The 17,451-nt window shown below is 41.6% G+C and overlaps 1 protein-coding gene across 1 annotated transcript; it reads right to left on the bottom strand.

Annotated features, from left to right (window-relative positions):
• Positions 1–561: 561 nt before the first annotated feature.
• ANKEF1 (ankyrin repeat and EF-hand domain containing 1) lies at positions 562–16,379 on the bottom strand. Its single transcript, XM_018566553.1, has 9 exons — positions 15,996–16,379; positions 15,105–15,166; positions 10,603–10,752; positions 9,628–9,751; positions 7,696–8,518; positions 5,509–5,735; positions 3,759–3,955; positions 2,528–2,650; positions 562–716 (listed from the first exon to the last, which is right to left on the bottom strand). Exons 1-9 carry the CDS (start codon positions 16,351–16,353, stop codon positions 567–569), a joined length of 2,214 nt encoding a protein of 737 aa, XP_018422055.1. The 5' UTR covers positions 16,354–16,379; the 3' UTR covers positions 562–566.
• Between the last annotated feature and the right edge of the window lie 1,072 nt (positions 16,380–17,451).

Here is a 17,451-nt window from a genome sequence, read left to right as displayed (position 1 = left end):
CACATCAGGAATTATGACTTGCATATGAATTCGCATGTTGCATGCTTGTTCTAGGTCAATGACATGAAGCAGTAAAGCCAGAAACCATTGGGTAGTTAACATTTTCTGAATTAAGTCATGTTTCTTTATATAACTTACACTCTAAGAATTAATACTGATTTTGAATTCTGTCAGTCGTTTTATATTCACACATCATTCTGGCATCATATACTCTACATATACTCTAAGAAATGTTACTGGAAACTAAATGTTAAAGCTGAACTCCAGGCAAATATAAGGAAACACCTTTTAATCTAGTTATTGATTCTTTGAGAATCACTAATGATATCAGCTTCATGTTACCCCTGCACAGCAGCACTTGCATTGGGAGAAGGAGGGGCAGCATATGTATGTGCAGGCCTGCATTGCAGTTCTGGAACCTGTTCAGCACCTGGTACTAACGTGTGCTCCCTATGTGTAACTGATGGAAAAAAAATTTAAGGATATGCATTTATTAAGGTGACACATTTTGGCAATTTGATGTTTTCAAGCCAAGATAACACCATTGCTTCAATTAAGTCAAAAAGCTAAGTAGATACCAATGCCAAGGTTTTCTCCGCTAGATTCTTACTAAATGGCATCTTGAAGTCTTCAAAATCTACTTCATACGTGAAGCGTTGGCGTAGGTGTTCTCTTTTTCTTATGAGGTCCGCTGTATTGGGCTCCGAGACCCAAACCTTGAAAAAGTTGGAAATGGAAAAGTTTGGAATTAGTGTTTGAAGGATTAGTACAACAAAAATGAATGATTTTAGCTTTAAACAACGGCAGTTTCTTATACATTAAAGGATAAATTCACCTTTTGCAAAAATTAAGGAAATGCATAATTAATAATATATAACAAAAATATGCATTTCTTTAATATTTGCATTCAAACCTGGAAAGCATTGCAATTGTGATCACTCAATCACAGCTGCAAAGCTCAGGCTTCTGCACATTCTCTCCCACGCAGATTTCGTACAGAGGTACGGAGTTTCAGTTAGAAGAGATGGGGGGAAGGACGGCTGGACTCCAAACTGCATTAAATCGCCTCATATGGCGTCCAACCGACCTCCCTCTAGGTAGATGCGGGAATATGGGCAGCTCTATCTGGGACGAGAATGGCTGGACGCCGTATGAGGTGATTTAATGCAGTTTGGAGTCCAGCCGTCCTTCCCCCCATCTCTTCTAACTGAAACTCCGTACCTCTGTACGAAATCTGCGTGGGAGAGAATGTGCAGAAGCCTGAGCTTTGCAGCTGTGATTGAGTGATCACAATTGCAATGCTTTCCAGGTTTGAATGCAAATATTGCTTCAAAGATAGGTAAAGATGCTTTCTAGTATTGTAATGGTCATGGTTGGGAAAAAAGATGGAAACTCTCCTCTGAAGTTCCCATTTTACATATAAATATAAAAAGCCAGTAGGAAATGTAGCCCATCCCATCTATGCAAAAAATGGCATGTCCAATTCAGATACATTTAAAGGGAAACTGAAATGGTATTTGGCCAATTTTATTTTAAAGTGGACCAATTAGGGCTGCAACAACTAATCGACATAATCGATTATAATCGTCAATAGCTGGTGATATTCTGCACTGCTCTGTATAGAGGACTACAAATCCCAGCAATAATGCATTATACAGCGCAATGCAGAATCCCGCCAGCTATAATGTACTATTGCTGGGATTTGTTGTAGTCCTCTATAGCTGGTGATATTCTGCATTGCGCTGTATAATGTACTATTGCTGGGATTTGTAGTCCTCTATAGCCTATGCCATTCATTGCTGTATAATTTTACACTTTCCATTTCACTATATTGCACACCACACTATTTTTTTTTCTTTTTTACTTCCACCGCTCCAAGCTTGCTCCTGTGATGGACTCCAATCTCAATACAAACTAGTAGTCCATCACTGGAGCCATTTTTTAAAATGTATTTTATTGTTTATCCGATTAACCGATTAATCGAACTTAATAATCGGCTAACTAATCGATTTTGAAAATAATCGTTAGCTGCAGCTCTAGGACCAATACATAAAAAGTGACGATTTACTATTCTATAGGTAATATATATGAAAGGTTAATTTTGCCTAAGCAGTATCCTGAAAAATCTTAATTTTGCCTTGAATTCCTCCACAATAAATAGAAGTGCACATACTGACACAAGATTGTGCCTAGGTACTCTTGTTCTGTAGCCCTGACACAGCTGTATATCTGCAGTATGAAATTATCTAAGGCACTGCTCCCTCTGACTGCCAGTCTCTTTTTAGATACAGTATATTCATTATAGCATTACAATTCAAATCACACTTTGAGCATATTGCATAAAAGTACTTTTGCGGGCAGGGTAATTGATCACCACTGCAAGGGTTAAGAATATTTCTGCCCGAAGTTCTTCTTTAAGACTGTAGAATAATTGGGCGCATGGCAATCATAACAAACAGGCAGATTTCCAATTTTTTTAGAGATTTAAAAAAAAAACCCTGAACAAATGTCCTGGAATATTTCATACCGTTTTAGGCACAAATGTGATGTCGACTTTCTTTGTTTCTCCCAACGTTATTAGGTGGTTCATACGGGCAATGTAACTTTTCTTCTCTTTGTCAGAATGAATCATCTCTGTAGACCTTGATATCTGGCAAACAGAAAAAGTAAAAACATATTAAAAGGTACTGTACATGACACTTTAAGGTTTTTATTAGGGATGCACCGATACCGGTTTTTCGGTATCGGATACGAGTACCGAAATTTTTTTACCGATACCAGAAGTCCCATTAAGGAAGGTGGGCAGTGTGTAATGACTAGCCGTCCGGCTTCCTGATTAGCAAGGAAGTCGTCTCCAAGCTCCCTCTTCATCAGGTGAGGAGGGAGCATGGAGCCGCCTTTCTGGCCAATCAGAAAGCCGGAGGGCGGGTAATGACTTGCAGCCTGGCTTCCTGATTGTCTAGCTTCCCAACCAATCAGGAGGCCGGGCGGCGTGTCATTACACTTTCCTGATCGTCACCAAGTGAGGAGGGAGCATGGAGCTGGCTTCCCGGCCAATCAGGAAACAAGGAGCAGTCATTACCTACCCCCCGGCTTCCTGATTGTGCAGGAAGTCAGCTCAATGCTCCCTGGTGACGAGGGAGCATGGAGCCGGCTTCCTGGCCAATCAAGAAGCCGGGCAGCGTGTAATGACTCGCTGCCCAGCTTCCTGATACCGGAAGTTTCGGTATTGGGATAGGCATCGGGAGCATTTGGGCGAGTACAAGCCCAAATACTCGGTATCAGCACCCTAGTTTTTAGATATGCCACTGCTACTAATATAAACTACAACACAAAGTGTTCAACTGTATATAAACTATTAATAAAACAGTGAGACCGATATATGCAAAAGCAGCATATAAAACGGAGCTGTTCGGATAGCTGTGTACAATGTAGCAACTGTATCTTTTTTAGATAAACATTGCTTCATGTTATCTAGGTTACTGCCAGTATAGTGTAGATATGACAGTTGCTTTTTTACTTGAACTCCCTTGGTTACATCCCTGAATTTCTATAGGTAAGCTGTGAAGTGGATTCTGTAGTAAAGTTCAGAGACTCACAACAGGATGTTAGTGGAGCAGCTGTAAAATGAATAAGTCATAAGTAGGGTTTCCACCTTTCATTCAGTGTGGAAAAAGGACCCCTTAAGGATTAATTTTTCTTTGAAAGAGTTGTCAACTATTGTGCAAATACTTTTACAACAAACATAGTTGTTCTACCTCCTGCTTTATGGGGGGAGTATCTGAAATTGCAGGGGTCTGCGGTTTGGACACTGATCTTGATTTTCCCTCCATTTTGACTTTCCCCTTGCCGCCCTTTTTCTCTTTTGGTTTTGGCAAACTGTCCAGTTTGGCTTGAATCAAGTCAATCAATCTGTAGTCAGCATAGGCTTTTGCAATATCGAGAACATTTTGTCCTAAGAAAAATAAGGAAAGCCGGAGATTAGGAATTCATTTAATAACACTTTATTAACACTCTAAATGTACAGTAATAAACAAATACTTTCTAGGTTATGTGGACAGTCCAGATTTACTGCAATGTTTCTTCCCTACGCTGTCCAAAACGTAAAACAGTACTTTGGCTGAAGTTCAGCTTAATCTCTTGGGGAGTGGCCAGCAAGCTCTCCCTTTTAAACCTTTAGGGTATGTACCTGTCTACCTTTTGGGGTTTTCTACTTCTTCTCCTGCATTATCCTTAATATAAAATAAGTACAAATATCATGGAGGAATGCAAACCTCCCCTCCGTAGTAATGGCCTTGGCAGGTGTGTAGATTTGGGCACTCATGAATAGGGATGTTGCCACCATGGCCATTTTAACCCCTTCGTGACTGACGACGTACAGTGTACGTCGTTGAGGGCACCAACAGCACATGCTGCTGTAGTAGAATATTACTTCAATACACCCCACAGAAGCTGCACTGACCAGTAAGTGGATGTACGTAATTGGCAGTTTAGGAAGTTACATCATTTCCTGAACTTCAAGGGAGGCATTTTCCCAATCCCTGAAACATCTGATAGGGGTGAGTAGGGGAAGCACAAAACATGAAGTAACATTCCTCTAAACCACCAATGTGTTCAGTTTACACCTTTGCTAGTACTGCAGAAAATAGTGAATGCATATATACAGTATACAGTAAGAGACAGAGACAACTTATGTGGAATTACAGCAAAATCCGGGAGGGACCTGTATGTAGTTCCACAAAGGATATGCATAGCTCTCACTTTATCTTTGTTTTTTAAAGTGGACCAGTAGTAGGTGGCACCTAGGTGTTTCACCGAGGTGGCAAAGTAAAAGTAAGCCAACACTACCTTGAATTTATATAACTAAATTTTTATTTTCTTTGGACACTACAGGTTTGCTTTAGATATGTAACTTCACAATACCTTTTGCCAGCCTCTGCAAAACAATAAATGTTACACGAGGACATAACTCATACGGCTTAAAATAACCTCTTTTTGCTGTGTAGTCTGTTCAGAACTGCTTGAATGTGAAAGCTTTCAGAGCTAATTGTTAAGCTACAGCCAAGCTTTGGGTGATTTCTATTCAGTGCTGCAAGGCTGGACGTGCACTAAGGTCTGTGCTAGGTGAGGCATTCCCCCTGCCAGCCCCCATCCATAGTGAGTATTAGGGTTTCTTGGAGGATTAGCGAGAGGGTTAATGTTAGAGTTACAGGAAGGGTAGCTGTGAGGGTTACCGGGAGGGTTAGAGTAACAGTTACAGGGAAGGTAAGTTTGAGGGAGGCCTTAGGGCAAGGCTGAGCTCTATATGTACTAAAAGTCTAAAGCATTGAGAACATACAGCTGGTGTGTAGAGGTAAATGGGAAATGAATATATAGAATGCCACAAAATATTGTACACATTCTAGATTAATGTGGGACATTTGTTTAATATATTATACTTCCAAAAAATCTCTAATAATTCTGCCAATACCATGTTGTTGCCCCAGATAGGAGACGTGAAATGATTACCCTTCTTGTTCATGATTTGCACTTTTGCTCCCGATTTAATTAGGAACTGAGCACAGTCTAAACTGCCACTTTCTACAGCTCTCATTAGCGGCGTGGATCCATTGAGGGCCACTGCGTCTATTTTTGCTCCATTTTTCAACAACAGTTTTGCTATGTCTTGCTGGCCGGCATGACATGCATGATGCAGTGGAGTCCACATGAAATTATCCCTTGCATTGACATGAGCACTGTAAAACAAACAACATCATATTATATTTCAGGGTCCAAGTAAAAGCTTCAATATTACAAGAGATATAAGATGGAAAAACCTGCTGCTGGAAACTCAGTGTAGTATGTACTGTATGTGGAAGACCAGTAGTTTGTTGCAGGGTTAACTAAAAAATGTGCAGCCCTTTAGGGCCCATTTACACATCTACATAAAAACAACCAAAGCATGTAGTCTTGGACTGTTTAGAGCGTTGTTTGTTCTGTGTATTTAGCGCACGTTTGAAATGTACATCAAACACAGGTTAGCAGATTACCATTTACTTCAATGGTGGATGACCGTTGTAAGGGTTCCATCTGATTTGGCTTGAGTTGCTTTGCAGGTCAAGTAGCTCAAATGTAACCTTTTGCGGCATTATGTGTTTTAAGCTTTTGTTTGAGCGGCCTTGCTTTAAAAAGCAAAAGGCAGCGTTTCAAAACATAGCACACCTACATGAGCCCTAAATGTACCTTAATATAGAGACATGTTTAACCCTTGAGGTGGGGCTACTCACGCACTGCAAGTGTTAAGTGCTTGCTTTTTGTCTAGGGACAAAAGTAAAAAAGATATACTCACATGAACCTCACAGCCGGCTGGGTGTTAGACCGCTCTCTGCAGCCTCTCTCCCTCCCAGGTCCAGTGGTCTAAGGTCCTGTGAGTCATCACGTCCTGAGGACGCAGTGGAACATATCATTGGTACACCGGAGGAGGAGATAACTGGAGGGAACGCTCTAACAGCCAGATGGCTGCGAAGTTCGGGTCAGTATAACTTTTATATTTGTAACCCTAGACAAAAATTAGCACTTAAAACTTGCAGTGCGGGGATAACCCCACTGCAAGGGTTAAGAATATTTATGTCCAGAGTTCTTTTTTAAAAGTTACAGTCTCTAAGAAGTAAGGATGCACCAATACTAGTATCGGTGCCGATACCGAGTATTTGGGCGAGTACAGATTGGTCGGGAAGCTGGCTAATCAGAAAGCCAGACGGTGAGTCATTACCCACCCCCCGGCTTCCTGATTGGCCAGAAAGCCGCTTCATGCTTCCTCGTCACCTGGTGACAAGGGAGCATGTAGTCGGCTTCCTGGCCAATCAGCAAGCCGGGCGCCGTGTAATGACTCAATGCCCTGCTTCCTGATTAGTCGAGAAGCTGGCCAATCAGGAAGCCAGGCGGCGTGTCATTACCCGCCTCCCGGCTTCCTGAGCGATAGTCGGTATTGGTGAGTACCGGAAAAAAATATTGATACTCGATACCGAAAAACCAGTGTTGGTGCATCCCTACTAAGAAGAGAGTTATGAAATAAAACATAGATCCTTGCATTATTTTATTCTTATCTTAAAACAATCCAACAGTACAATGCATCCGGGCCCCATCCATATGTAAATAAAATAGTTCGATTTATACTTACCCTCATCTTATGCATCACTAAGCATGATGTCATCAGCCTTATGGTGTGACTTCTGGGGAATGCAGAGCAGGCAAAATCATGGGAAGGCCCTCCAGTCCATTGCAAAAGCATGTTCTCGTGAAATTTTGGCTACTCTGTTTTCCCCAGGAGCTCTCCAGAAGGAGTGTAACGTAATCCTCACCTCGCCACTGTGGGTAGAAAACAGGAGGTATGATAAGTATGAACCTAACTTCTTGCTTTACAAATACCTTTTAGACCTATGCAGAAAAGGTACCTGTATAGAAAAAAGTGGAAGATGGGGGTGACGAAGTCATTATGCTCACCACTTTTAATGGTCAGCATACTATATTAAAATACTGCTTCCACTATTGTTAGAGGCTATTACTCCTGTTACTACTACAAGTAATACTACTTCTACATCTAATTCTTTGCTCACACTACAACTGTGAATAGCTAACTCCTACTAACTAGTATTAATTCTACTACTATTTGGATGCTAAAATGATTAAAATAATAATAATAATAAAAAAGTATACCCTTTTTCTAGAAGGAATTTGACAATGTCCATGTTTCCATAAGCGCATGCAGAAATCAAGGGTGTTTTAAAAAAAACATCTTTTACATCCACAGGAACTCCTTCTTCGAAAGCCTTCTTTAACGAATCCAGGTCTCCGGCTCTGGTGGCAAAATTGATTTGAGTGTACACCTTTTCTAGGTCATCCACATACCACCCAGTGTCATCAGTCAGGGGGTTTTGAGGGGGGTGGTCACAGTCAAAACGATTGAGGTCAGTAAGATTATGAAAGGTTTCAATCATAAAGTTTGGAGGTCCACCATCTTCCCGACGTGAAATCAAATGACTTGGCATTGTACATATTGGCATAAGAAGTGTTTTCTTCCCTCTCTTTCCCTTTTTCCCTTTCTTTCCTTTCTTCTTTTTAGGTCCATACGAGGATAGGAGAAAAGCTTTTTGTAGGTACTTTGACCCTTTTAGAAACTCCTCAACGTTGATGTTACCTCCGCGTCCTTTTTCATGCAGAAGTATAACACTGTCTAGTTCTTCTGTGGTCAGTGGGGCGCCCTTCTCCAAGAGAACTGCAACAAATTCCTCCCTGGCGACTGTCCCATCCCCTTTATCCAACGCAGCAAAAGATTCCCGTAGAATTGCTTGGTGCTCAAACGACCAGTCGTGCAGTGTTATGGCCCAAGGTGGGTTGGGATTTTTCACTCCTGGCTTGGAATATTTTTTGAAGAGGCGCATTGCTTTTCCCAGTTCCTTCATAGCAGCCTTGAAACGACCCTGTTTGGCCACAGCTTTGGGAGTCAGAGCACTTATATTTTTCCAGTTAGGATCACAACCTGCCATGTAAAATGTATTGGATGAACTTACAGACTCTTAGTACAATCCCAAAAGATAATCATGCTGTATATCATTGTATATGGAGAATAGTAATGTCATATGACTTATGATTGGAGATGATTCACATAAACCTATCTAACTGTGGTAAAACCGGTGAAAATGTGCAATAAATCTAGGATGAAACTTTAGGAAAAAAGAGCAAAGTAATTGTTGAAATTATCTGTGTGTGAGAGAAATAGCTATGAGATATAGATGGAAATTTTTTCACTAAATGTTCCTTTTTCGTAAGCTCTTTATCTGTTTTTGATTCAACAATAGTAGACCTACACTCAAACTTAAAAGATATGTTAACAATTTTGCTGGGATGAATATCGAGAAACAGAATGGATTAAATACTTAAAAGGAGAACTATGAGGTGAGTGATTCACACTCATCCTCATAGTTAGAGCCGACGTGTGACAATTAAACTGTCACACATCGGTTCTATTTATCGGGAAGTGAGCGAACACATACCGTCGCTCAGTCACTTCCCGATCATCTCCCTGCAGAGAGCCGTGACTCTCAGTCACCGCTCCCCACAGGGATTCCCCCCCTCCCCGCTCCGATCCTCCAGTGCTGACTGGAACGCATAGGGGAGGGGGTGGGCACAGCTGGCTCTGCCTCTAGATAGGCAGAGCCCGCTGTCAATCAGCTAGCTGGGTGGATCTTGACAGTATTGTCGGGATCCGTTCCGGCTGAGGCGCTCTCAGTATATAGCGAGCAATAGCCCGCTACATACTGAGCTTTGGATCACGGGAGGGTGTTAGTATATGTCCTCCTGTGACCCTAAAGAGATCTATGGGATAAAAAGGTTACCCCATAATTCTCTTTTAAGTTTCCTGCTGCTCCATGCAGAAACCTAGGCATTTAATCACATGATCTCTGCTGAATGGGAGGCTTATCTGAACTCTGATCTTCCCCTTCAGCAGAGATGAAAGAACCAACAATAGCGGGAGCCTGGAATAGGAATAGGCAAAATATTGATCCCTTGTGAACACATACTGAGATCTAACACACAAAACAGTTGAATAATATGTTAATATTGTACAATTAAGACATTATCACCCACCTCTTTGTCCAAGAAATCGGCAGCAATCAGCAAACCCCCCACCAGCAGCATGGTGAAGGGCTGTGTTACAATCCATGGCAATAATGCCCATGTCTCCCTTGTATGCAGACAAGACCATCAAGATCTACAATACAAGCAAGGTAGGTCTATAAACATCTATATATTTAGTTTTACAGTTCTCCAATGTTCATACAAGTCCTTGATATATGAATTGTACCTTGTCTGTGTCCCAGTTGGAGTGATTTCCTTTCACTTCCTGCCTCGACAGGAAGTTAGGGAAATCTGTCCAATAGGAACACAGAAGGTAAAAAAACTCAACAGGGGCTTTAAACCTCCCCTAATATTCACAATAAATAAAAAGGTTTGGCTGAAGTTGGGTTTTAAGTTTGGGATAAACTGGTTCAGGCATTTTCACACGAAAATAGTAAATGTTACATTCATTAAAACCAATACGATTATGACTTTATTGCTTTAATTTTCTACCATGATCTAGAAAAGTTTGCTCAATTTTGATGGGTTTTTTTGAATAATATACTACTTTTAATTAACAAGTTTTCTTAATTTAGCTCCAGTGTAGCAGAAAACTACCCAAATGTGTGCCAATTATTAGCTGAAATAGGTTGCTTTTAGACCTGATTAGGAGATATTTGTCCTAAAGGATGTATGAGGAGCAAGCCTCAACTTTGTGTGGTGATTTCCTTTCTGAACACAGGTCCATTAGGTGTAAAGCCCCAGAGAACAGTAACTACATTGACTTCGTGGTCATTATGCAACCTTTATTTTTGTAAGAGTGGCAAATGTCTACATTTTTGCATGCCCAAATCTTATGCAACATTGCCTTCTCTAGACAAATACTGGATAATAAAGTTCTGCAACTCCCAGAACAATCACATTTGCTGTGCAGTGAAATGTATTATTACTTAGGTGGTAGAATAATTTAATCTTTATGGCAAAAAAAGAAAAAGATCCGCATACCTCCAGGAAGCCACCTTTGGCAGCAAAATGAACAGCATGATACCGCTGCTTGTCAAAAGCATTTACATCTCCTCCTTTCTTCAAAATGCTGCGAACAACCTCCAGAGCCCCTTCCCTTGCTGCTTCTATTAAAGCAGTGCGACCTGTCTCCTAAAGATACAATAGAAGAAAGCAGAACTTTTAATAAAGCTGAACTCCAACTTTACAACAATCCCCTTCCCTTCACACAAACCAAAAAATAAATAAATTAAAAAGAAAAAAATGATTGTGTGTATATATATATATATATAATCAAAGTGTCTTCTGACCAGTCTGGTGATGTCACAGGCCTTTCCATTAGATGGAACCAAGAAGAATAGGCATTTTCTATGCTCCTCGGCTTCATCTCGTGGTGAGAATGACATGCGAACAGCATTCGGCCAGCATATTGCAGGGCAAATGATTTAGAAATGTAATGTAACTCAGTAAGTGTTTACGTGTATTTAAATGAAACACCCCCTTGGTAAAAGTGTATTCTAACTTTTTAATTTGAACTTAATTACATTACGCAATCTGACATCCAACCTTTAATTGAATTAAGAAATAGCAATTTCAAACACTTTTTTAATTTGCCTGGGGTAGGAAACTAATGGGTTTGGAAAGCTTGCATCTTTAGTAAATTTAATAAAGTTAGCCAATACATGGAATCACTTAAATTCAAAACTGTCTACCCAAGTATTTAGCTACCATAGTGATTTTTCATTTTTTTAATATTATTTTGATTACATAGTTACATAGTCAGTCAGGTGGAAAAAAGACACATGTCCATCGAGTTCAACCTATAGAGATTAAAAAAAAAAAAAAAGCCTAAACAGAACACTATGCCCACAATTACCCACTGTTGATCCAGGGGAAGGCAAAAAAAAACCCTAGAAAGCATGGCCATGAAACTAAAAGCCACAGTTTAAAAGAGGTACTTTGGATCCTTGCTTACTCACACACTTTTATAAGTAATAGGGACTCTATAATGAGTTTTGGAGGGTTCAATACTAATTGGAGACAACACTGTTGCATGCTGTCTGTGATACTTTTCTTTACTTGCACTAACAATTCAATTTTTGGTACAGATGTTAGGCACCTACCTACTTTATCTAAGGTCCAAGTAGCACCTTTAAAAAAAGGGGGTAGGCCCCAAAGGTTTGCCCTGAAAATTTACCTGTTGGTGTAAATAAAAAAGTATCCTGGACAATACTCAATGATGTGCACTAATACAGCTACAATCACCTTAAGCACCAGGGACACTATCTTCACAGTGCATGTATTTATGTAGACTGCCTTCTGTTGCGTGTCTGTATGAATGTAATAGGGACAATAAAATAAAGGATTGCTATGGTGCAAAGATTGATTTGTTTACTCTTTGAGTATGAACACTTGAAGACAATACGGAATACCTTGGCACTATATAAATGAATGTTCATAGATGGACTGCTATCTAGGGTTAAGCTGATTGCGTTTCTAACTGTCCCAGAGAGCTATGTTGGTCTGATCCTTGTGCACCTGCTAAGCCATCCTGGCCAAAAAGGTCAAAAACTAGACACCAAGTACATGTGAGCTGCTGCTTAAGCTCAGACCCATAAAACAAACAATATCACAGAAACAGTGGAAATGACCACCCTAAAGACAAGTAAGTCTAATAAAAGAAGATGACATTGTCATGAATACAATACAATTAATAAATACATAAAATAATGATGTCTCCTAACCTGTAGGGCTTGTTCACACCGAAAGCGTGTGCGTTCCAGAGCGGTAGCTGCTGGAACGCACCGCGATCGCTGTGAAACTTCCCCCCGCGTTTTGGGGCAGGAGGCGGCGTGGCAGTACATTGTTTTCAATGGTCGACAGCTGCTTCCACGCCCCGCGATCGCTGAGAAACTTCCCCCCGCGTTTTGGGGCTTGCTCTATTTTTTGCGCTTGCAGAGGAACGGAACGCTGGCAACGTTTTGCCACGCGTCCGATCGCACTGCGGGCGGGGGGCGTGGAAGCGGTGCCATTGAATTCAATGCACCGCCACGCCCCCCCCGCCCCAAAACGCGGGGGGAAGTTTCTCAGCGATCGCTGTGCGTTCCAGCAGCTACCGCTTTGGAACGCACACGCTTTCGGCGTGAACAAGGCCTTTAGGTCTAAGGGATCTATTTATAAACATTTATTATTCATTTATTTATAAACATGTATTATTCATTTATTTATAAACATGTATTATTTATTTATTTCTTATGGTCATTAGGTAGAGCTGAGGAGCAAAAGAAATACGTATTTCCTATGCTAACCAGGTCCATCCAGAGGCCATAATGTGGTATTACAAGATGACATTCAAAAATACATTCGACTTTTAAAGAAAAGATAAAAAGAACGTTTGTTTTGTGCATCCACAGAATGAACATTCACAGAGATTCGAAGGGTCAATGGCTCTGCATATTGTTTATGAATAAAACCCTACTGTATCTATGCTTGTGCTTTTTTATGTTGCCCTTGCTCCCCCTCCACAGGCATGACCAATAGTTTACAATGTCTGGGGCAACATTTAGGTATTCCACAGCTCCTGGCAAACTGTGCGTGAAATAGGGAAAGCCCTTAGAGAATTATGACTGTGCCTGCAGCCTGAGGACTCTGGCCACCTTCATACAGAAAAACCTTGTCAGAACATTCTTTGATGCCATCAGAGACTTGTAGAATGTTTCTCAATATTTTGTTTGGTTTTAACATTCAATTTTGGAGTAAACAGAGTTTCATGGACAAAAAACGATTTCATTAATTCGAGAAAAAACATCCATCCCGCTACTTCGATTTATTTTTATCACCACATTGGGGTCATCACTTTGACCCTATTACCTATTAGAAAATTGAATAAACATTCTGAAAATTCTATTCTACTGGGGTATGATCAGCTTATGTCTCTGTGACTGTCCTGTGGCCTAGGTGCAAAGATGCAGCAAGAGATGTGCAGCACCAAAATTCAGCCCTCAACCTGAAACAGAGATATCACCAGAAAGGGTCAAATCTATGCTGTACTTGTGGCAGAATCAGGGAAGTGCCAGAGTTCCAGGAAGTAAAGGGAGATATATTAATATTCTTAAAATACATTCAAGTACCCTAACTATTAACAAAAATGTATCTTATTTGTGCATCTCTCAGGTGTAGATCCTCATATCATCTCTGAATTGGTGCGGACACTGTCCTTCCTTCTGGAGGGTGACTATTTTTGTTCCCCATGGTCCCTTTGTGTGTTGTAAAGTAGCCACCATTCCAAACTCACTCCTGTGATAGACTATAACTTCAATACAAATTAGTAAACTAAAGGTGAGATTGTACGGTAGTCCATCACAGGAGCGAGCTTAGAGTGGTGGCTACTTTACAACACACACAGGGACCATGGGAAACCAAAGTAGCCACCCTCCAGAAGGAAGGACAGTGTCACCACCAATTCAGAGATGATTTGAGGATCTACACCTGAGTGATACACAAATAAGATACATTTTTGTTAATAGTGCTTTTCACTCACCTCATAGTTCTAGCCGACCTGTGACAATGAGACTGTCACAGGTCGGCTCAGTAGATCGGGATGTGAGCGAATACATACCGGCGTTCGCTCACTTCTCGATCCTGTCACGGCTCTCTGCTGTGACAGGGGAGGGGCTGGATTCCCCCCTCCCCGCTCCGATCCTCCAGCGCTGATTGGCGGAACGGACGGGGAGGGGGCAGGTATAGCTGGCTCTGTCTCTAGATAGGCAGAGCCAGCTGTCACTCACGCAGCTGGGCGGATCCAGACATAATTGTCGGGATCCGCTTCAGCTGCAGCGTCTCAGTATACCGCGAGCTACAGCTCGCGGTATACTGAGCTTAGGGTGACGGGCGGACGCTAGTTTGTGTCCTCTCGTGACCCTAAGGAGAACTATGGGGAAAAGCCTTAACCACATAGTTCTCCTTTAAGGTACTTGAATGTATTTTTAAGATTTAATTCCTGAGTTTAGTGTCACTTTACAGGTACAAAAAAAAGAAAAAGAAAACTGTAGGGAGTTCTACAACTGAAGCTGAGCAGATCAGACGTGTATGCAGAGTGGGTGCTTCAAGCTAAGTGTAACTGAAATATTTTTGTAACTTATCATGGCTCCAAAGCCTCCGACTAGAGAAACTGTTCTTTAAAGAGCACCTGTAGTGCTGGAAAACATTATATGCTGCAAAGGAAGAAAGTAGCACAGGTAGTTATTGTCTTTCTTAATAAAGCTTCTGGTGTATATTGGAAGGGCTATCTCGAGTTTCATCTCAGTTCAGGTTACATCCTGCATATCCACACTAGCTAAGTCCTGCACCTGTATCATTTCCCACTTTGCATGTTGCCATTGTAAGGTTAGGTCATGAACAAGTTTTTTTTAATGTTTTTATGTTTGGGTGGATTTGGCAATGTTCTAATGCCTATGGCCCTGCCCAGTAGGGAGAGGTCAATCAGGTAGGTTGGGAAACCTTACCAATTTAGGATAGGCACCAGCTGCAGCATCTGCCAGTACTACTCGTCTCCTCGCCCTTCCATCTCAATTCACATAAACAGGTAGATTATGCCAAGCAGAACATCCCTTTTTATGGACTTATAGGCAGTTCCTTCAGGTCCTGCATACACAATCAGACTACCCTTCGAGATTGGTGGGCAGCTTAAAGGAGAACTATGAGGTTAGTGATTTCCACTCATCCTCATAATTAGAGCCGACCTGTGACAAAGAAGCTGTCACAGGTCGGCTCTATTGATTGAGAAGTGAGCAGAAACATGCAACGATCTGCTCACTTCCTGATAGTCACCGCTCACTGCAGGGAGACAGTCAGTCACTGCTCCCCGCAGGGATTCCCCCCTCCCCTTTCCGATCCTCCAGCGCTGAGTTGAGGAACGAACGGGGCAGGCTGCGGGCCACTTGACAGTACTGTCGGGATCCATCCCGGCTGCGGCGCTCTCAGTATATTGCCCGCAATATACTGAGCTTTGGGTCACGGGAGGAGGTTAGTATATGTCCTTCCGTGACCCTAAAGAGAACTATGGGGAAAAACACTTACCCCATAGTTCTCTTTTAAGTATGATGTTCTGAAAAGTAAAATGACAGCTAATCCTCTTGAACCTAAGACTTCCACAACCTATCCTTTCCGCATTGCTATAGTAACAAGTAAACAGCATGACGACACTTGAGACTAGAGTAGGTCTTACATGTGATACTTACAAAACACACTAAAACTTTCATACATGGAAGCACCTACTCTGCCTTTTTCCATCATAGCCTTATGTTTAATACATAGGTACAGGTACACTTTAATATAAAACAGAGGACTGGCTAATAAATTCACAAAATGGTCAGTAAGTAGTGTGCAATAAATACCTTTTCCTTCTTTATTAACAACTGTCATGTCAGCCTGGGCTTCAGCAAGAACTTCCAGTACCAGGTCATGTCCTAATTCTGTAGCTTTCATGGCAGGGGTGCATCCCTTTAAGTCTTGTATATCGGGGTGAGCTCCGAGATGAAGCAAAAAGCTGCACATGTCAACATTGTTAGCGACAGCAGCCAGGTGTAGAGCAGCTTCTCCATGGCTTGGCTCGGTGAGATTTATGAGGTTGTGGACTCCAAGCTGGGTAAGTTTTTCTATTTGCCCTTTGTCTTGATCTCGAACACATTGAAGTACTTTGTAGATCTGTAACGTTTCTAGTCTTCCTTCAGCTACATTTGTCTCTGGCTCCATTTATTACAGAGGTTCTGGTTCCCCTCCTGCTGCAATAACAGTGCATAGCATTAAGCAATCATTTTAAATGTATGTAGCTGAAGTCTGCACTAACACAAGAGAACCATTAACACAATAAGTACACGGAATGTATGTGTCAGCCAAGGATAATCATTCTGCATTTAGAGATCAACATGAGGCAAACAGCTCAATACAAAGCAAGCAGTAGATATTTGCAAAAACATAAAAAAAAATAAAAAAGTTACCAAGTAGGTAAATACATTACCTCTGTCACTGCCGCTTGCTCCTGGCTGCAGCATCCACGAACTGCCGTGCAGGAAGATCTGGGCGAGCGCTTGTGCTGTGGAGATATCCAGCGGGGAGAGGAGGAAAGACTCAATAGAAGTCAATACACGCAGCCGTGAGTGTGCACGCCGGACAGACACTGTGGGACCCGAGGAGTCTCTGCTAGATCAGAGTCCGGCACCAGCGCTGGAGGGACTGCTGGAAACTACTGGAAGGAAGAATATCATCGGATCAAGAGGCATCACTTAAGTTAAGTCCCTACAGAGGCTTTTTGGGGAGGGGAAAAAAAAAAGACTTTAATGTATCTTTAAAAAGGAACTCTAGGAACTGTAAAACTAACCCTTGGCAGAGGAGCTACTGCCCCACTTCAGGGTTAACTGCTTGTTTTTCCCTAACGGCCAGAATAAAGAAGATATATTCACCTGATCCTCAGTCCTGCAGCAGTCAGCACTCACCTCTCTCCCCCTCAGCTCCTGCATTAGATGTGATGGAGTCACAGGTCCTTAGACCACCAGAGCCTAGGGAAGAAGAGGCTCTGGGGACCGGTCTTGCAGTCAGGCGGGACCAAGGATCAGGCGAGTACATCTTTTTTATTTTAGCCCCTAGACAAAAACAAGCAGTGAACCCTTGCAATGCGGGAGTAGCTCCACTGCTAGGGCTAGTTTTTATAATACCTAGAGTTCCTCTTTAAAATATATATACACAGAATGTCTTATCTGAGTTATGTAATTTTATTACAGCATGGGCTTGGTGATGACCTCATCTTTCCACACTTCAGTTAAAGAGTATCTAAAATTTAAAACAAAAATGTAA

Source organism: Nanorana parkeri, unplaced genomic scaffold (genome assembly GCF_000935625.1).
Source record: "Nanorana parkeri isolate BGI_ZX_2015 unplaced genomic scaffold, ASM93562v1 scaffold28, whole genome shotgun sequence".
In the NCBI taxonomy this organism is placed as follows: Eukaryota; Metazoa; Chordata; class Amphibia; order Anura; family Dicroglossidae; genus Nanorana; species Nanorana parkeri.
The sequence above is the reverse complement of the archived record's forward strand: the minus strand, read 5'-3'. Positions and strand labels throughout refer to the sequence as shown.

Excerpts from the sequence above, each read along its gene's own strand:
- ANKEF1 (XM_018566553.1), bottom strand. The coding sequence starts at position 16,353 with ATGGAGCCAGAGACAAATGTAGCTGAAGGAAGACTAGAAACGTTACAG. Across the intron at positions 9,752-10,602 it reads CCAAAGGTGGCTTCCTGGAG|ATCTTGATGGTCTTGTCTGC; the intron begins GTATGCGGATCT and ends CTTGTATTGTAG. Across the intron at positions 2,651-3,758 it reads CTCCCCCCATAAAGCAGGAG|ATATCAAGGTCTACAGAGAT; the intron begins GTAGAACAACTA and ends TCTGTTTGCCAG.